General features: G+C 37.1%; 1 protein-coding gene across 4 annotated transcripts in view; it reads right to left on the bottom strand.

The window, feature by feature from the left end:
• Nucleotides 1-17,779, bottom strand: part of FNBP1L (formin binding protein 1 like) — a 110,039-nt gene that overhangs the window by 42,336 nt on the left and 49,924 nt on the right. For 3 of the 4 annotated variants that reach the window (XM_018045778.1, XM_018045775.1, XM_018045776.1), the window contains exon 2: nucleotides 10,188-10,303. In XM_018045778.1, coding sequence (XP_017901267.1) covers nucleotides 10,188-10,303 — 116 coding nt within the window. Of the gene's footprint in view, nucleotides 1-10,187; nucleotides 10,304-17,779 lie in introns of those variants that run through there. The other variant, XM_018045777.1, reaches the window with a different exon arrangement.

Genomic DNA, 17,779 nt, shown 5'->3' with positions numbered 1-17,779 from the left:
AGCTTAAAACTCAGCAATTTTTAAAAACTGCTCTTGTATCTCTTCTGTAAAAGTTACACAGCTACAGGCAACTCTTCCCAAGGACCAGTAAAGCCCTTAGAAACCATATATAAGACACTAAAGACTCTATCCAAGTGAACCCTGCCATTAGAGAAACTACAGCATAGTCCACTAAATCAAAACTTCTGCTAGGAGATGAGGACACAAGAAATTATTAGTATTTCTAGGGAGGGGGACTGAGAAATGATTCATATTTAAATGTACTGCAATTTTCCTAATTAAAAAAAAATTATGATAAAAGCATACCAAGAGATTTTATCCTCTCAAAAAAAAAAGATGTTCCTCAAAGCATCTGATCTCAGTTGGGCTTTCTAAGAAAACAGTCTAAAGTCAACAAGAATTCATTCCAAGGTGTGATTGGTTACTAAGTCCCACAAATCCCTGCTTTGAATTTTTAACATAATACCCTTATTAGGTAAAATAAATCTCTGGCTTACGTTAAGTATGTAAGGGTAAAACATGCACATTGCTCCTAAACTAAAAATAGACAATCTCTCTCAAGAAATCTGCCCTTAGAACTCTCCGACACTGTTAGTGAGAATGTAAATTGGTGCAGTTACTATGGACCAACTATAGTATGGTTCCTTAAGAAACTCAAAACTGAGCTACCATATGATATGACAATCCCACTCCTGAGCATATATCCAGAGAAGAACATGGTTTGAACGAATACATGCACCTCAATGTTCTCTGCAGCACTGTTTACAATAGCTAAGGAATGGAAGCAACCTAAATATCTACTGACAGATGAATGGATAAAGTTTATACATACATACACACACCCCCCCCAGAATATTACTCAGCCATTAAAAACAATGAAATAATGCCAGTTGTAGCAACATGGGTAGACCTGAAGATTATCATACTAAAAGTAGGTCAAAGACATATATCATATGATATCACTTATTACAAAAGACTTATTTACAAAACAGACACAGAGTCACAGACTTAAGAGAAAAACTTATAGTTACCAGGAGAGAAAAGGGAGGGGGTGGGACAGATTGGGAAATTGAGATTGACAGGTACACAATGCTATATTTAAAATAGATAGCCAATAAGTACCTACTTTATAGTACAGGGAACTCAGCTCAATACTCTGTAATAAACTAAATGGAAAAGGAAAAGAATGGGTACATTTATATGTGTAACTGAATCACTGTGCTGTACACTTGAAACTAATACAACATTGTTAATCAACTATACTCCAATATAAAATAAAAATTTTCTAAAAATCTGCCCTTAGTGTCAGTTTCCCTAGGCTACTGTTTATGAAAAAAATTTCCCACTCTTCTAAATTCAGAGACTCTCCAAGCAACCAATTATGAAAAGTAGTTCTTATATGTAACACGTTTTGAGTATTGTGTTATAAATCAGGAATTAAAGTTTTATACAGATACATATTATAGAAATTATAATAGATGTCATAGATAAGTTACTACTTTGCTTTGATGCATGTGTCTTTCATTCACGTTTTCTCAGTACCTTAGGATCATGCATCACGGATACAGAAGAACTAATATTCTTCAGTAGTCTGAGAAGGCTTCTAAATTTAATGGGCTTCTCTAAAAACTACAGTATTCCCTATATATTCTAACTATATGGTATTAAATATATCATACTACTTAACTTATATTTAAATTCCTGATTTTAATATTTATCCATTCTAGTTTTGTCATGTTTAGAGTTGAACTTCAGTGAAAATTATAAGCTTTCCAAATAATTTCTAAAAACATTAATTCACTTTTATTTAAACTGCATTTCACAGTTCTAAATGAAGTAAAACGTAAAAAAAAAATTAAGGCACATAAACATTACATTTTTAATGTTTCAACATCTGAGAAGTTCTGAGTTCTAATTCAATATTCCACAGGAACCTGGAATGTTAGGTCCATTAATCAAGGTAAATTGGAAGTGGTCAAACAGGAGATGGCAAGAGTGAACACTGACATTTTAGGAATCAGTGAACTAAAACTGACTGGAATGGGTGAATTTAATTCAGATGGCCACTTTATCTACTACTGTGGGCAAGAATCCCTTAGAAGAAATGGAGTAGCCCTCATACTCAACAAAAGAGTCTGATATGCAGTACTTGGATGCAGTCTCAAAAAGGACAGAATGATCTCAGTTCATTTCCAAGGCAAACCATTCACTATCCAGTAATCCAAGTCTATGTTCCAACCACTGATGCGGAAGAAGCTGAAGTTGAACAGTTCTATGAAGACCTAAAAGACCTTCTAGAACTAACACCAAACAAAGATGTCCTTTTCATCACAGGGGTCTGGAATGCAAAAGTAGGAAGTCAAGAGATATCTCGAGTAACAGGAAAGTATGGCCCTGGAATAAAATGAAGCGGTGCAAAAGCTACAAAATTTTGCCAAGAGAACATACTGGTCACAGCAAACATTCTCTTCCAACAACACAAGAGATGACTCTACACATGGACATCACCAGAAAGTCAATACCAAAATCAGACTGATTATATTCTTTGCAGCTGAAGATGGATAAGCTATACAGTCAGCAAAAACAAGACCTGGAGCTGACTGTGGCTCGGATCAGCTCCTTATCGCAAAATTCATACTTAAATTGAAGAAAGTAGGGAAAACCACTAGGCCACTCAGGTATGACCTAAATCAAATCCTTTATGATTTTACAGTGGAAGTGACAAATAGATTCAAAGGATTAGATCTGAGACAGAGTGCCTGAAGCACTATGAGGGAAGTTTGTAACACTGTACAGAAGGGGGTAATCAAAACCATCCCCAAGAAAAAGAAATGCAAAAAAGCAAAATGGCTGTCTGAGGAGGCCTTACAAATAGCTGAGAAAAGAAAAGCGAAGGGTAAAGAGAAAAGGAAAGATATACCCATCTGAATGCAGAGTTCCAAAGAATAGCAAAGAGAGATAAGAAAGTGTACCATGCAAAGAAACAGAGGAAAACAACAGAGTGGGAAAGACCAGAGACCTCTTCAAGAAAACTGAGATACCAAGGGAACATTTTATGCAAAGATGGGCACAATAAAGGACAGAAATGGTAAGGACCTAACAGAACAGAAGAGATTAAGAGGAGGAGGCAAGAATTCACAAAACTACCAAAAGGTCTTAATGACCCGGATAACGACAATGGTGTGATCATTCACCTAGAACCAGACACCTTGGAGTGTGAAGTCAAGTGGGTCTTAGGAAGCATCACTACGAACAAAGCTAATGGAGGTGATGGAATTCCTGCTGAGCGATTTCAAATCCTAAAAGATGATGCTGTGAAAGTGCTGCACTCAATATGCCAGCAAATTTGGAAAACTCAGCAGTGGCCACAGGACTGGAAAAGGTCAGTTTTCATTCCAATCCCAAAGAAGGGCAATGCCAAACAATGTTCAAACTACCACACAACTGCACTCATTTCACATTCTAGGAAGGTAATGCTCAAAATCCTTCAAGGCAGGCTTCAACAGTATGTGAACTGAGAACTTCCAGATGTACAACTTGGATTAAGAAAAGGCAGAGGAACCAGAAATCAAATTGCCAACATCTGTTGGATCATAGAAAAAGCAAGGGAATTCCAAAAAAGAATCTACTTCTGCTTCACAGACTAAGCTAAAGTCTTGACTATGTGGATCAAAACAAACTGTGGAGAATTCTTGAATATAGGAATATCAGACCACTGTATCTGCCTCCTGCAAAACCTGACGCAGGTCAAGAAGCAACAGTTAGAACCAGATATGGAACAAGGGACTAGTTCCAAATTGGGAAAGGAGTACATCAAGACTGTATATTGTCACCATGCTTATTTTAACTTATATGCAGAGTACATCATGCAAAATGTGGGGCTGGATAAAGCTCAAGCTGGAATCAAGATTGCTGGGAGAAATACCAATAACCTCAGATATGCCCATGACACCATCCCAATGGCAGAAAGCAAAGAGGAACTAAAGGGACTCCTGATGAAAGTGAAAGAGAAGAGTGAAAAAGCTGGCTTAAAACTCAACATTCAAAAAACTTAGACCATGGTATTCATTCTCATCACTTCATGGCAAACAGATGGCGAAAAATGGAAACAGTGACAGACTTTATTTACATGGGCTACAGAATCACTGCAGATGGTGACTGCAGCCATGAAATTAAACAACACTTGCTCCTTGGAAGAAAATCTATGACAAACCTAGATGGCGTATTAAAAAGCAGAGACATCACTTTGCCGACAAAGGTGCATATAGTCAAAGCTATGGTTTTTCCAGTAGTCATGTACAGATGTGAGACTTGGACCACAAAGAAGGCTGAGTGCCAAAGCACTGATGCTTTTGAACTGTGGTGCTAGAGAAGACTCTTGAGAGTTCCCTGGACAGCAAGGAGATTAAACCAGTCAATCCTAAAGTAAAGCAACCCTGAATACTCATTAGAAGGACTGATGCTGAAGCTCAAATACTTTGGCCACCTGACACGAAGAGCCAACTCACTAGAAAAGACCCTGATGCTGGGAAAGACTGAGGGCAGGAGGAGATGGGGGTGACAGAGGATGAGATGATTGTATGTCATCACTGACTCAATGGACATGAGTTTGAGCAAACTCCAAGAGATAGTGATGGATCTCTATCCATCTTTCCCTGGCGTGCTGCAGTCCATGAGGGAAGGAAGGGAAGCCTAGCGTGCTGCAGTCCATGAGGTCGCAAAGAGATGTACACGACTTAGCGACTGAACGATAAAAGTGAAATAAACCCATCCCCCAAAGAACAAATACTGTCTAATTTTACTTATACAGTACCTAGAGTAGTCAATTTCACAGAAAGCAGAATTGCCAGGGCCTAGAAGAAGGGGAAAATGGAGAGTTGTTTAATACACAGAGTTTCACTTTCTCAAAATGATTAAGTTCTATGGATTGGTCACAGAAGGATGAATATACTTAACACTGCTGAAATATACACTTAGAAATGATTAAGACAGTAAATTTCACATTAGGTACAAGTGATATTAGACAAATTCTGAATACTGCATTTGTTTTTTTAAAGGACATGCGTCATTCTCAATATACCTCTACTGGTGGCAGATGGTAAAATAAATTAAGAAAAAATAAGAGGACTTAAGAATTTATGCCTGAAGGCCCTAGGAGAAGAAATTCAAACAAGTTTCAATGGATATGAAAGTGAACAAAGTATCTTATTTCTTAAAAATGCCAGTTCCTACTTTTGCTTTATCTTTACCATGTCAAGGATACACAGTTCCTAAGATGTGAATGGGGCTCTGTATTCTATATCTATAGTATCAGCTTCCTACTCTATACTCAAAGAACATATTCAACAATTCATTACTATTTAGGATGCAACAGTCATAACAATGTGATTTCTAGGCAACTGCAAATCTTACAGAAGAGTATTTTCTGGTATGTTGAAGACAGAAAAGAGAAAAATTATTTTATTTGCTCAACTTAGACTGAGGAAGGAACAGATTGCCCCATATTTAAGTTTACACTTTTCAGAGAAACTTTCTTCTGCAAGTTGATAACTTGTTTTCCCTCTAAATATTAGATTCTTGAAGAACTATACAACATAGTCCTAGATTCAAATAAATAGCTTAATTAATCTGATTTGTCCATATTTTAAACGTTAGGATAAAATAAACATTATATCTCATTTTAGACACTGCCACACAATTCAAATGGCTACAAATAACTTAGAAATAAAAATATTAAAGGTATTATGAAAAAGCTAAGAGATTAAGTGATCTATACAGCCAACATCATTAACAACCTTCTTATTCTTTATAGTTGTTCAAAGATCTTTAAACCCTTTTCATTGGAAAGCTCACTATCAAAATGTTTAACACAACTGGTTTGAACTTATTTTCTTTTTTTAAAATATTATTTGGTTGCACCTGATCTTAGTTGTGGTGCATGTGGGCCCTTCGTTGTCACATGTGGGGCCTTTTAGCTGTAGCATATGCAATTAGGTTCCCTGACCAGGGATCAAACCCGTATCCTCTGCATCGGGAGTGCTGAGTCTTAACCACTGGACCACCAAGGAAGTCTCTATTTTCTTTCTTAGGAGCTTTATGCTTTATGTTAGGTTTGGCTTCATCATTTAACAAAACATTTTAAAACAAAAATCAGGAATAGACTGTAATTCTTGTTAAGGTGATAAGCCTTTCTGTTGTACAGCAGAAACTAACACAACATTGTAAAGCAATTATCCTCTAATTAAAAAAAAAAAAAACACAAAACTCAGGTAAGTCAAAAGCGTCAAAAGTTAAACAATGGCCGACCGAAAACAAACAGTAGTCTCGCCTTTCCATAGGTCAGCACAAAAGATGAGCTCCCTAGGTTCTTCTGATACTAAACAGGAACACAGAGAAAATTCTGATAAAGAAGCATGAGAAAATAAAAAACTAAATAGAAAATAGAAACTGGTTTTATTTACATTATTCTATATCTAAGCCTATCCTAAATATTGGGGACAGCTCTTAGTAGAGCAATCTCTTCACACTGATGTATAATATATGACATAAACTCTAGTATGGATAGAAAGCAGTACATGGTTCAAAGGTCAGCATACTGAGATCCTAATTTCTAAACTAAACTGAAGCACAGATCATTCAATCATTTATGCATTCAACTTATATTCACTCAGCTCTAGAGGTACCAGTTATGTCGCCATGGTTGTCAAGGTACAGAAATAGAAATAATATCCAAGAAATCTGGAGAGATTTCTGTTCTGGTTAAGGTAAGAGTAATTTTTAGTCATCCAACCTATTTTTCTTTCAGTACCACACTGTCATATTTGAGCAAAAACGGAATGATCTGAAGTGAAATAGAGAAATATAATTTCATATAGCAATCTCTATGATAGAACTTACTGCTGTAATTATTTTTACTAGACAACGATAATACATACCATTATGCAGAGAGCTTTTTTTCACGTAAGAAAATTCAATCTGTCATACATATACAGTAGCATAAATTTATTAGAGTAACTTCCACTTTTTATGTCTACAAAGAAAAGTTCTACCAAGTAATTCAAAGTCACCACTTATTATCCATCAAAATGGACATTGTTGGACTGCTTATAACTGTCTCCAAACATAATTAGATGCTTTATTTTCTATTTATTCTCGTCCTCAAATCACTACCAAAAGTGAATACCAAAACTTCAATAAAGTTAAACCAAAGCCATCAAAACAGACAATAGAAGACAGAAGAGAATAAACTAGGGAGCGCCAAAATTATGTGAAAATTTATGCAAGTAAAAAGTATATTTACAAAAGTATATTGCAAAATTTAACCCTGCAGTATATTTAAAATATTTAGCATTATGAATACAATTATTATTTAGGAGAAAAAAGAGTTCTCACTATGAAAAGAAGTTGTTTTGCAGTAGCAAAACAGGAGGGAGTCAACCAAAAGAATTTTTCTCATTAAAGAAAAGGAAATAAACAAGGCACACTTCTTCCCTTTGGACAAAACAGATACTATAAAAAGCAGCTGATAATTCAATCATTTACTAAGTATTCATCCAAAGCAGCAAATATCAATGTGGACAAAGGAAAGGGAGTTGCGGTTTCAAGTTACACAAGCCTCCTCCCAACTCTTCTTTATTGGAATTCCTCAACACCTTCCAATAATCCTGTTCTTGTTGAGAATCACTGCAAGTGAAAGCCACTGTTAGGATGAACATGTAATAAATTTCTTTAGTCTGCTGGGACAGAAAAAAGATGCAAATCACTAACTAGAGCATTTATTTTCTCACTACAAAAGTGTATTTTCATACCATGTAATTGTGGGTTCTAACCACTCCTGCTCCAAAGAAGTGGTGTCAAAATCTCTCTTTGCAAGTAAGTGAAAATTATAACCGTTATTATCAGTCACAAAATAGAAGGGCAGACAAGTCTGCTATTTGATTACAGTCTTTTACTCTGCTAAAATCTTGGCCACCCTGAAACCCTTGAGACCCCAGTTATTCTGGACAACTAAATACAGCATACTGCTGATGGTTTACCTTATAAATTACCAATTTTTCTTTTAAAATTTGTGGTGATATTCTTTGAAATATATCACCTTTTTGCTTAAGATTACATAATCACTAGAAAAACTTTAATAATTTAAAATTACAAGTAATATGTATAAGTTTAGTCCCTTCCCAACCCCTACTCTCGTTCCCCAGGGGTAACCAGGGTAAAACAATTTGGGGTATATCCTATTTGGATCTCTTCAGAATACACACAAATTTTACACATAGCTATATACTCAACCTCAAGAAAGCAAGGACATCTTGCTATACCTTCAGTTCTACAACTTGCTTTTCACACTGACAGACTGAACACCCTTTTAAGTTTAAATATGCTGCTGTATCTGACTTGTTTAAATTGTATCTTCCACAGTATTTTTCATCACGTCCTTACTGACAGGCACCTTTAAGCTGGAAACATCTTATCTTGTTTTTTGCAGTATTTTAATCTTTGCTATTTGTCGCTTCACAGTGCCGTCACATCACTGTACTATTGCCTGCAGCATTTCTTTGCTTCACTTTTACTGGCATAGTTAAAAACCAGAAAACAATGTGCTCGAGTTGAGATCAAATTAATAATTAAATGAGGGAAATTTTTCATTGTTCACACATGAATACACTCTTTTTATGGCTATTTTAACTTTTCAGAGGTCCTTTAATGCTTCCAGATTCTTGCACAGTAAAGTTCCCAAGCCAAAACTTTGGGGCAGATAAAATATCATCACAATTATTATTAATATACTTGTAGCTTCCTTGCTTCTATTTCCATATGGAAATTACTTTGTTTAAGAAAACACAGGACACAAATGGATCAAGAAATTAGCATGATGCTACAATTTTAATACATGTCAAAATAGTAGTATGTGTATCATTGTAAGTAACCTATTCACCTTACTAGTCTATCTCATGGCCACAACCAGTCAGCTCCTTGAATAAACTACTACAAATGGTGGGCATACGTACTTTATCACTCAAAATCTCCCTTCCTCCTGTGATCCACTACCTTATATTTCTTTTGGGCAATTAATTAGCTATAAATCAATCTAACATTCTCACTTCAGTGAACTGTTCAGGATAGCATATAATCTAACCAGGGTCAGCATAAGGAGACTTTTGCTGGGATTTCTGGAAAAGAGAAGCTGATACAGGCTTGCACTCTGCTCTCCTTCCATCTCCTCCCTCTCCTTTCTTTCACTTTCTTCCTTCCCCCTTTCCCTTCCTTATCTCCTCCCCTCAAATGCACAACAAAGATCATCATTCTTCCCCAGGATATGGGAGTATGAAGATATGAAATCTAGGGCTACCGGGTAAAAAGGATGGTACTGAATAAAACTTGAGTATAAAGGCAACAATGGGAAGAAGAGCCAAGAAACAGGAGCCTGACCACATCTGACACACAAATCAAATTATGCTTGGACTCTTACTCATGTGTACCTTGTGGGCTGGATTTTTCTGTCACTATATAACATAAAGAATCCTAACCCCTTTACCTAGAACCTTACATTGTTTTCTAGTCTTCAGGCTTCAAACATTATTTTTATTGAGTAAGCTGCAGCAAAACTATTTATCAGGTTGTGGTCCAACAATGATTTTCTGCTTGAATAAAATCTTAGGCTAAGTTCCACTTGTTTTAAGATTAAAATTTTCCCTTTAAAATTTTCATCTCCTAACACATATTCCAGAATCTTTTATTAGTAATATACATCTACTTTTTGACAGAAAGAAACACAGCTCATCACACTCACTTTCTAAGTCTTAGAAACTATGAAGAAATGAGAAACTGGAGAAATCTTCAATATTTTGGAAAGATTACTAACGCAAAAAGTTCGGGAATAAAACTGTAAAGCACAAAATTATTAATATTACCAAGTTATTCCTTTTTCCTGGAATTTTGCTTCTTGATTGTATAATTTTAAGTATCTTTCTGGAATGAAAGCTGCTCATGATCTAGCCAGCCAATATTCCTTGTGATACTAGGCAATGATTTAATTAAACCAGTCACTAAAACAAACCAGTTACCTAACTCAATCTAACTCTGATGAAACACACAGAATTCAACTCCTAGTGTATCACATTTATCTAAGGCTAACTATTTAAACATGTAATTTCATTTCTGAGAACTGAAAAAAAAATGTAACTTACCTCAATTGTTTCGCATAGTTCTGTTCAATTTCTATCCTCTCTTTAACAAATTTGGCATATCTTTCCAAGAAGTCAATTCCCCATTGTGTATGCTTGTCTAAGCTGTCGAACTGATCCTAGAAAAGGAAGATAAAACCACAATGAAAAGTCTGAAATTTTATCCACAAATATTTTAACCAGTTTCTGTTATTTGTCCAGGTAATCATGTATGAAAAGAAAAACTCAGGCTCTTCTTTATGCTAGTCACCACCAATCTCATCCTTTAAGACCCAGACAGAAATATGTTCTTCAGCATAAATCATGCTATTTTTACGCCTAAATCTCTTTTATGCCTAAATATCACATGTGGTTCCCCCGGGCTGCAAGCAACACCCTCTACAGATCATCTCTTTGCAATTAACTCTTACTCCTTCCTTGAGATCCAGTTCAGACAGAAAATGCCCCTAAAATTTAAGACTGAGCTAAATGGTCTTTCTCTGGCTCCCCAAGGCTCCCTACAGATTACTATCTTATTCACCTGCAACACCATGTTGAGGGCAGGAGCCATGTATTACTCTACTCTGAACTCCTAAGGTACAAGCACTATTCCTAGCACCACAGCAGACTCTCAGTGAAGAAGTGTTTGAACATAATCACATAAACCTGGGTTCAAATTCTGGGCTCTGCATTTGTAGTACGTTTTGACCTTGGGCAAGTTACCAAGGCATTTTATACTTTTTCCATAAAACGGGAGTCCCATCAACCATCTCAATAGGACTATGGTCATTCATCAAGTGTTACACAGTACAGGAAACAAGATATTAACACATAAAGATCACTGTTCTGCAAGGCTCTTGCAGTCTTCAAAAGATACTCCCATCTACCTGTTGCCTGAAAAAGCATCATTTCCTATTCTTCAAGAATAATTTCCAAATTGGCTAATAACTTGGTGCTCTCTACATCTCCCATATTAAAGATATTCAGAGATCAAAATGCTAAATTTCAATATTCAGAACATTCAGGTATCATCCCTTTCTATATCTCTAGTTGTTTTATCTTTCCAAATCACCCATGGTTTAATCACATGTGTTATTTACAAATAAATCATTCAAAATATCTGCCTTTTCTTTCCTTACGTAAAAAAAATATAATTTTGAGCACATCAAGTGGCATGAGGAATCTTAGTTCCCTGACCAGGAATCAAACCCACACCCCTGAAGCATGGAGTCTTAATCACTGGACCACCACGGAAGTCCCTTCTTTCCCTACTTTAAATCATTATAAAATTCTATTTATAAAAGTAAAGTCTAACTAAACAGCAGAGACAGAATTCACCCAGCTTTCATAGTCTGGTATTACTACTCTAATTCTATTCTTTCATGCACTTTTCCATTATTATTTGGCTACCAAAGCAGATTTGAAAACAGCAAGAGAATGCACTGCTCAGTAAATTTAACTGGTATGTTAGTTAATATTTCCCACTATAAATGTGAATTCTATTTCAAACTGAAAAACTCCCAATAACAACAAAACATTCCAGAAAAAGAAAAGTCCAAGCTGAAAACAATTACCCTTCATTTCCCGAAGTGCTTTAAGACTTCTTCCCATCATCCTCTTCATCAAATTTTACATTAAACTTCCTTATCTTCTAGATGAAATCTCCAAAAATGTTTTATTATATATTATATACCCCAATCAGTAAAATTTCTAAATATTCCTGTATGTATATTACCTATAATTATATATACTATGCCACTGTATTACATAATTATGAAACCCACAAAAAAAGAAATTTTAAAAAGAAACAGAAGTGAAATAAACATTTTTTAACCTGTTTATTAACTTACAATATTTACTGAGCACTTGCCATCTGCCAAGTTCTTTGGGGACAAAGAGGAACACTCAGCCCTAGCCCTGCCCTCCATGAGCATACAGTCCAGCCAGCCAGCAGGTAGGACAGCTCGCCTTGCTGGGGGCTCACCGCCTCCTGTTGTAACACTGACTTTGCCGATGATGCCTGCAGCTTCCACACAACCTGCCATGGGAGTCAGAGCCTAGGTCATCAAGGGTTTATGTAGCATAGCTCAACTTAATGATCCCCCCCATTAGCTCTGTTCTCTTGTCCCTAGTGGAGATAAGCATTATTTTAAATAGTTCTTTTTTTACTTCTTTAATGAAAAAGCAAAAGCCTTGGGGCCATAACTTATTAAAATATCAGTATGAAACAACAATTTTAATAAAAGCAGTGAATTTGACATGCTTACTTCTAAAATCTTGGTTTAATATTTAATGGCAAAGCAATCTGAATGCCTAGGTTATAAACTGAAACATTTAGACTAAATTCAGTGGCTGTCACAGCTGGGGAAATAAATGACACCTCACAAAGATATAAAAAGATCTAAATGGAAAAAGTAAACTATTAACTATACCTTCCAATTCCATTTTATGTCAAAATTTGGTTAAATGTCAGTGTTATTTTAACAAACTAATCAGAAAATACTCCATATTTTTAACAAAGAGTTTCAAACTCCACTGAAAATGACTGTAATATGATTTTGTGTCAATTTAGCTGAGCAACAGCGCCCAGATATTCAGTCAAATATTATCTTGGATGTTTCTGTGAAGGTATTTTTGGATAAAATATTAATATGTAAATTGCTTAGTCTGGAATATGTAAAGCACAATACCCTTCATAATATGGGTGGGCTTCATCAATCAGTAGAAGGACTTAATAGAACAAAAACTGACCTTCCTTCAAGAAGAAATGATGCTGGTAGGCTTTCAAGCAGGCTGCGAGCAGAGTGCCTTTGGCTAGAACTGCAACTCTTCCCTGGCCCTACCTTGCAGTTTGGACTTGCCAAACCTCCAAAATCATGTGACCCAACTCCTTATAAATAAGTCTCCCTCTTTCCCTCCCCCAGCACACACATCTCCTTCTTCACACTGACTTTAAAACAAGCAATAAATTTGTTTCGAAATGTTTTCCAAGATATAATAGTTGTAGGTGACATATATTACTTTCAGCAACAAAATTCTATACTGATGGATGCATTTCCAAACATTCATCATCAAAATGTTTTTTCCATAGCTCAAGTTTCTTTGGAAAAGCAGCTATTCATTAAAGTTTCTCTTTTATCTTAAAGAAACATTATATTTTCTTGAAAACACCTGCTAGGAAAGCATATTGCTAACAGCCACTTATTAAAGGTAAACAAAAACAACAGGAGAAAAACAGAAAACCTGAGTGAAACAAAGCTTTTCAACAGTCCCTCCCCATTTTATTTGGAAATACTGTAAAAAGTCTATCAACTATATTTCAAAGATACTGTTTTTATAAAATTAATCAAAGTAAACATATACTGTAATATTCTGCAGACTTCTCGCTTTAATTTCCTTTACTTACCTAGAAATGAAGTGAATAAATTACAACCATATCTCAATATTCTTTCTAAAGGAAATTATTACTACAGTGCTTTATCAGGGGTTATTACACGGTTTTTTCATAAAACACTCTTCTTCCTGTTGAGAATAATCTTCACATCTCTCCTTTTTGTTGTTAATAGCCAAGCCGTGTCCAACTCTTTGTGACTCATCGACTGCAGCATGCCAGGCCTCTCTGTCCCTCACCATCTCAGAGTTTGCCCAAGTTCATAGCCACTGAATCAGTGATGCCATCCAACCATCTCATTCTCTGCTGCCCTCCTCTCCTTTCGTTCTCAATCCTTCCCAGCACCAAGGTCTTTTCCAGTGTCAGCTGTTCGCATTAGAAGGCCAAATACTGGAACTTCAACTTCAGCATCAGTCCTTCTAATGAATATTCAGGGTTGATTTCCTTTAGGATTGACTGGTTTGATCTCCTTGCAGCCCAAGAGTCTCTCAAGAGTATTCTATAGCACCACAATTCAAAAGCATCAATTATATGGCACTTTGCCTTCTTTATGGTCCAACTCGCACATCCATACATAACTAATGGAAAGACCACAGCCGTGATTATATGAACCTTTGTCATCAAAGTGATGTTTTTGCTTTTTAATACACGGTTTAGGTTTGTCATAGCTTTCCTGCCAAGAAGCAATCGTCTTCTAATTTTATGGCTGCAGTCACCATCCACAGAGATTTTAGAGCCCAAAAAGAGGAAATCATCACTGTTTCCACTTCTGTCATGAAGTGACAGGACTAGATGCCACGATCTTGGTTTCTTAATGCTAAGTTTTAAGCCAGTTTTCACCCTCAACAAGATGTTCTTTAGTTCCTCTTTGCTTTCTGCCATTAGAAGGCTATCTATTATCTGCATATCTGAGGTTGTTTATATTTCTCCCAGCAATCTTGATTCCAAGCTGTAACTCACCCAGCTCAGCATTTCATATGATGTACTCTGCATATAAGTTAAATAAACAGGGTAACAGTATAGAGCCCTGTCGTACTCCTTTCTCAATTTTGAACCAGTTCCTCCATGTAAGGTCGTAACTGTTGCTTCTTGACCTGTATACAGGTTTCCTAGGAGGCAGGTAAGATGGTCTGATATTTCCATCTCTTTAATAAGAGTTTTCCACATTTTGTTATTATCCACAAAGTTTTTGGGGTAGTCAATGAAACAGAAGTAGATGTCTTTCTGGAATTCCCTTGCTTTTTCTATGATCCAGTGAATGCTATCAATTTGATCTCAGTTCTTCTGCCTTTTCTAAACCCAGCTTGTACATCTGGAAGTTCTTGGTTCACATACTGCTGAAGCCTAGCTTGAACAATTTTGAGTATAACCTTATTAGCATGGGAAATGAGTACAACTGTCTGATAGTTTGAACGTTCTTTAGTACTGCCCTTCTTCAGAACTGAGATGAAGACTGACCGTTTCCAGTCGTGTGGCCACTGCTGGATTTTCCAAATTTGCTGACATATGGAGTGCAGCACTTTAATAGCATCATCTTTTAGGATTTTTTTTTTAATTTTAAAATCTTTAATTCTTACATGCGTTCCCAAACATGAACCCCCCTCCCACCTCCCTCCCCACAACATCTCTCTGGGTCATCCCCATGAACCAGCCCCAAGCAAGCTGCACCCTACGTCAGACATGGACTGGCGATTCAATACTTACATGACAGTATACATGTTAGAATTCCCATTCTCCCAAATCATCCCACCCTCTCCCTCTCCCTCTGAGTCCAAAAGTCCGTTATACACATCTGTGTCTTTTTTCCTGTCTTGCATACAGGGTCGTCATTGCCATCTTCCTAAATTCCATATATATGTGTTAGTATACTGTATTGGTGTTTTTCTTTCTGGCTTACTTCACTCTGTATAATTGGCTCCAGTTTCATCCATCTCATCAGAACTGATTCAAATGAATTCTTTTTAACGGCTGAGTAATACTCCATAGGATTTTAAATAGTTCTGTTGGAATTCTATCATTTCAACGAGCTTTATTGGCAGCAGTGCTTCCTGAGGTCCACTTGACTTCACATTCCAGGATGTCTGGCTCTAGGTGAGTGACCACACCATCGTGGTTATCCACATCATTAAGACCTTTTTTGTATAGTTCTTCTGTGTATTCTTGCCATCTCCTCTTGATCTCTTCTGTTTCTATTAGGTCTTTACTGTTTCTGTCCTTATTTTACCCATCTTACCATCAAATGCTCCTTTGATATCTCAAATTTGCTTGAAGGAATCTCTAGTCTTTCCCATTCTGTTGTTTTCCTCTATGTCCTTCTGAATTGTTTATTGAAGAAGGCCTTGTTGTCTTTCCTTGGTATTCTCTGGAACTCTGCATTCATTTAGGTATATCTTTCCCTTTCATCCTGTTTTTTGCTTCTCTTATTTCCTAAGCTATTTGTAAAGCCTCCTCATACAATCACTTTGCCTTTTTGCACTTCGTTCCCTTTGGGATGGTTTTGGCCAATGCCTCCTGTACAATATTACGAACCTCTATCCATAGTTCTTCAGTTTAGTTCAGTTGCTCAGTTGTGTCCGACTCTTTGTGACCCCATGAATCGCAGCACGCCAGGCCTCCCTGTCCATCACCATCTCCCGGAGTTCACTCAGACTCACATCCATCGAGTCCGTAATGCCATCCAGCCATCCCATCCTAGGTCGTCCCCTTCTCCTACTGCCTAAAATCCCTTCCAGCATCAGAGTCTTTTCCAATGAGTCAACTCTTCACATGAGGTGGCCAAAGTACTGGAGTTTCAGCTTTAGCATCATTGCTTCCAAAGAAATCCCAGGTTTGATCTCCTTCAGAATGGACTGGTTGGATCTCCTTGCAGTCCAAGGGACTGTCAAGAGTCTTCTCCAACACCACAGTTCAAAAGCATCAATTCTTCGGCGCTCAGCCTTCTTCACAGTCCAACTCTCACATCCATACATGACCACAGGAAAAACCATAGCCTTGACTAGATGGACCTTAGTCGGCAAAGTAATATCTCTGTTTTTGAATATGCTATCTAGGTTGGTTATAACTTTTCTTCCAAGGAGTAAGCGTCTTTTAATTTCATGGCTGCAGTCACCATCTGTGGTGATTTTGGAGCCCAGAAAAATAAAGTCTGACACTGTTTCCACTGTTTCCCCATCTATTTCCCATGAAGTGATGGGACCAGATGCCATGAGCTTCATTTTCTGAATGTTGAGCTTTAAGCCAACTTTTTCAACTCTCCTCTTTCACTTTCATCAAGAGGCTTTTTAGTTCCTCTTCACTTTCTGCCATAAGGGTGGTGTCATCTGCATATCTGAGGTTACTGATATTTCTCCCGGCAATCTTGATTCTAGCTTGTGTTTCTTCCAGTCCAGTGTTTCTCATGACGTACTCTGCATATAAGTTAAATAAGCAGGGTGACAATATACAGCCTTGATGTACTCCTTTTCCTATTTGGAACCAGTCTGTTGTTCCATGTCCAGTTCTAACTGTTGCTTCCTGACCTGCATACAGACTTCTCAAGAGGCAGGTCAGGTGGTCTGGTATTCCCATCTCTTGCAGAATTTTCCACAGTTTATTGTGATCCACATAGTCAAAGGCTTTGGCATACTCAATAAAGCAGAAATAGATCTTTTTCTGGAACTCTCTTGCTTTTTTCCGTGATTCACTGGGTGTTGGCAATTTCATCTCTGGTTCCTCTGCCTTTTCTAAAACCAGCTTGAACATCAGGAAGTTCACGGTTCACGTATTGCTGAAGCCTGGCTTGGAGAATTTTGAGCATTACTTTACTAGCATGTGAGATGAGTGCAATTGTGTGGTAGTTTGAGCATTCTTTGGCATTGCCTTTCTTTGGGATTGGAATGAAAACTGACCTTTTCCAGTCCTGTGGCCACTGCTGAGTTTTCCAAATGTGCTGGCATATTGAGTACAGCACTACCACAGCATCACCTTTCAGGATTTGAAACAGCTCAACTGGAATTCCATCACCTCCACTAGCTTTGTTCGTAGTGATGCTTCCTAAGGCCCACTTGACTTCACATTCCAGGATGTCTGGCTCTAGGTGAGTGAACACACCATCGTGATTATCCGAGTCGTGAAGATCTTTTCGGTACAGTTCTTCTGTGTGTTCTTGCCACCTCTTCTTAATATCTTCTGCTTCTGTTAGATCCATACCATTTCTGTCCTTTATCGAGCCCATCTTTGCATGAAA

Source organism: Capra hircus, chromosome 3 (genome assembly GCF_001704415.2).
Source record: "Capra hircus breed San Clemente chromosome 3, ASM170441v1, whole genome shotgun sequence".
Classification (NCBI taxonomy): Eukaryota; Metazoa; Chordata; class Mammalia; order Artiodactyla; family Bovidae; genus Capra; species Capra hircus.
This window is presented reverse-complemented; position numbering and strand designations above follow the sequence as displayed.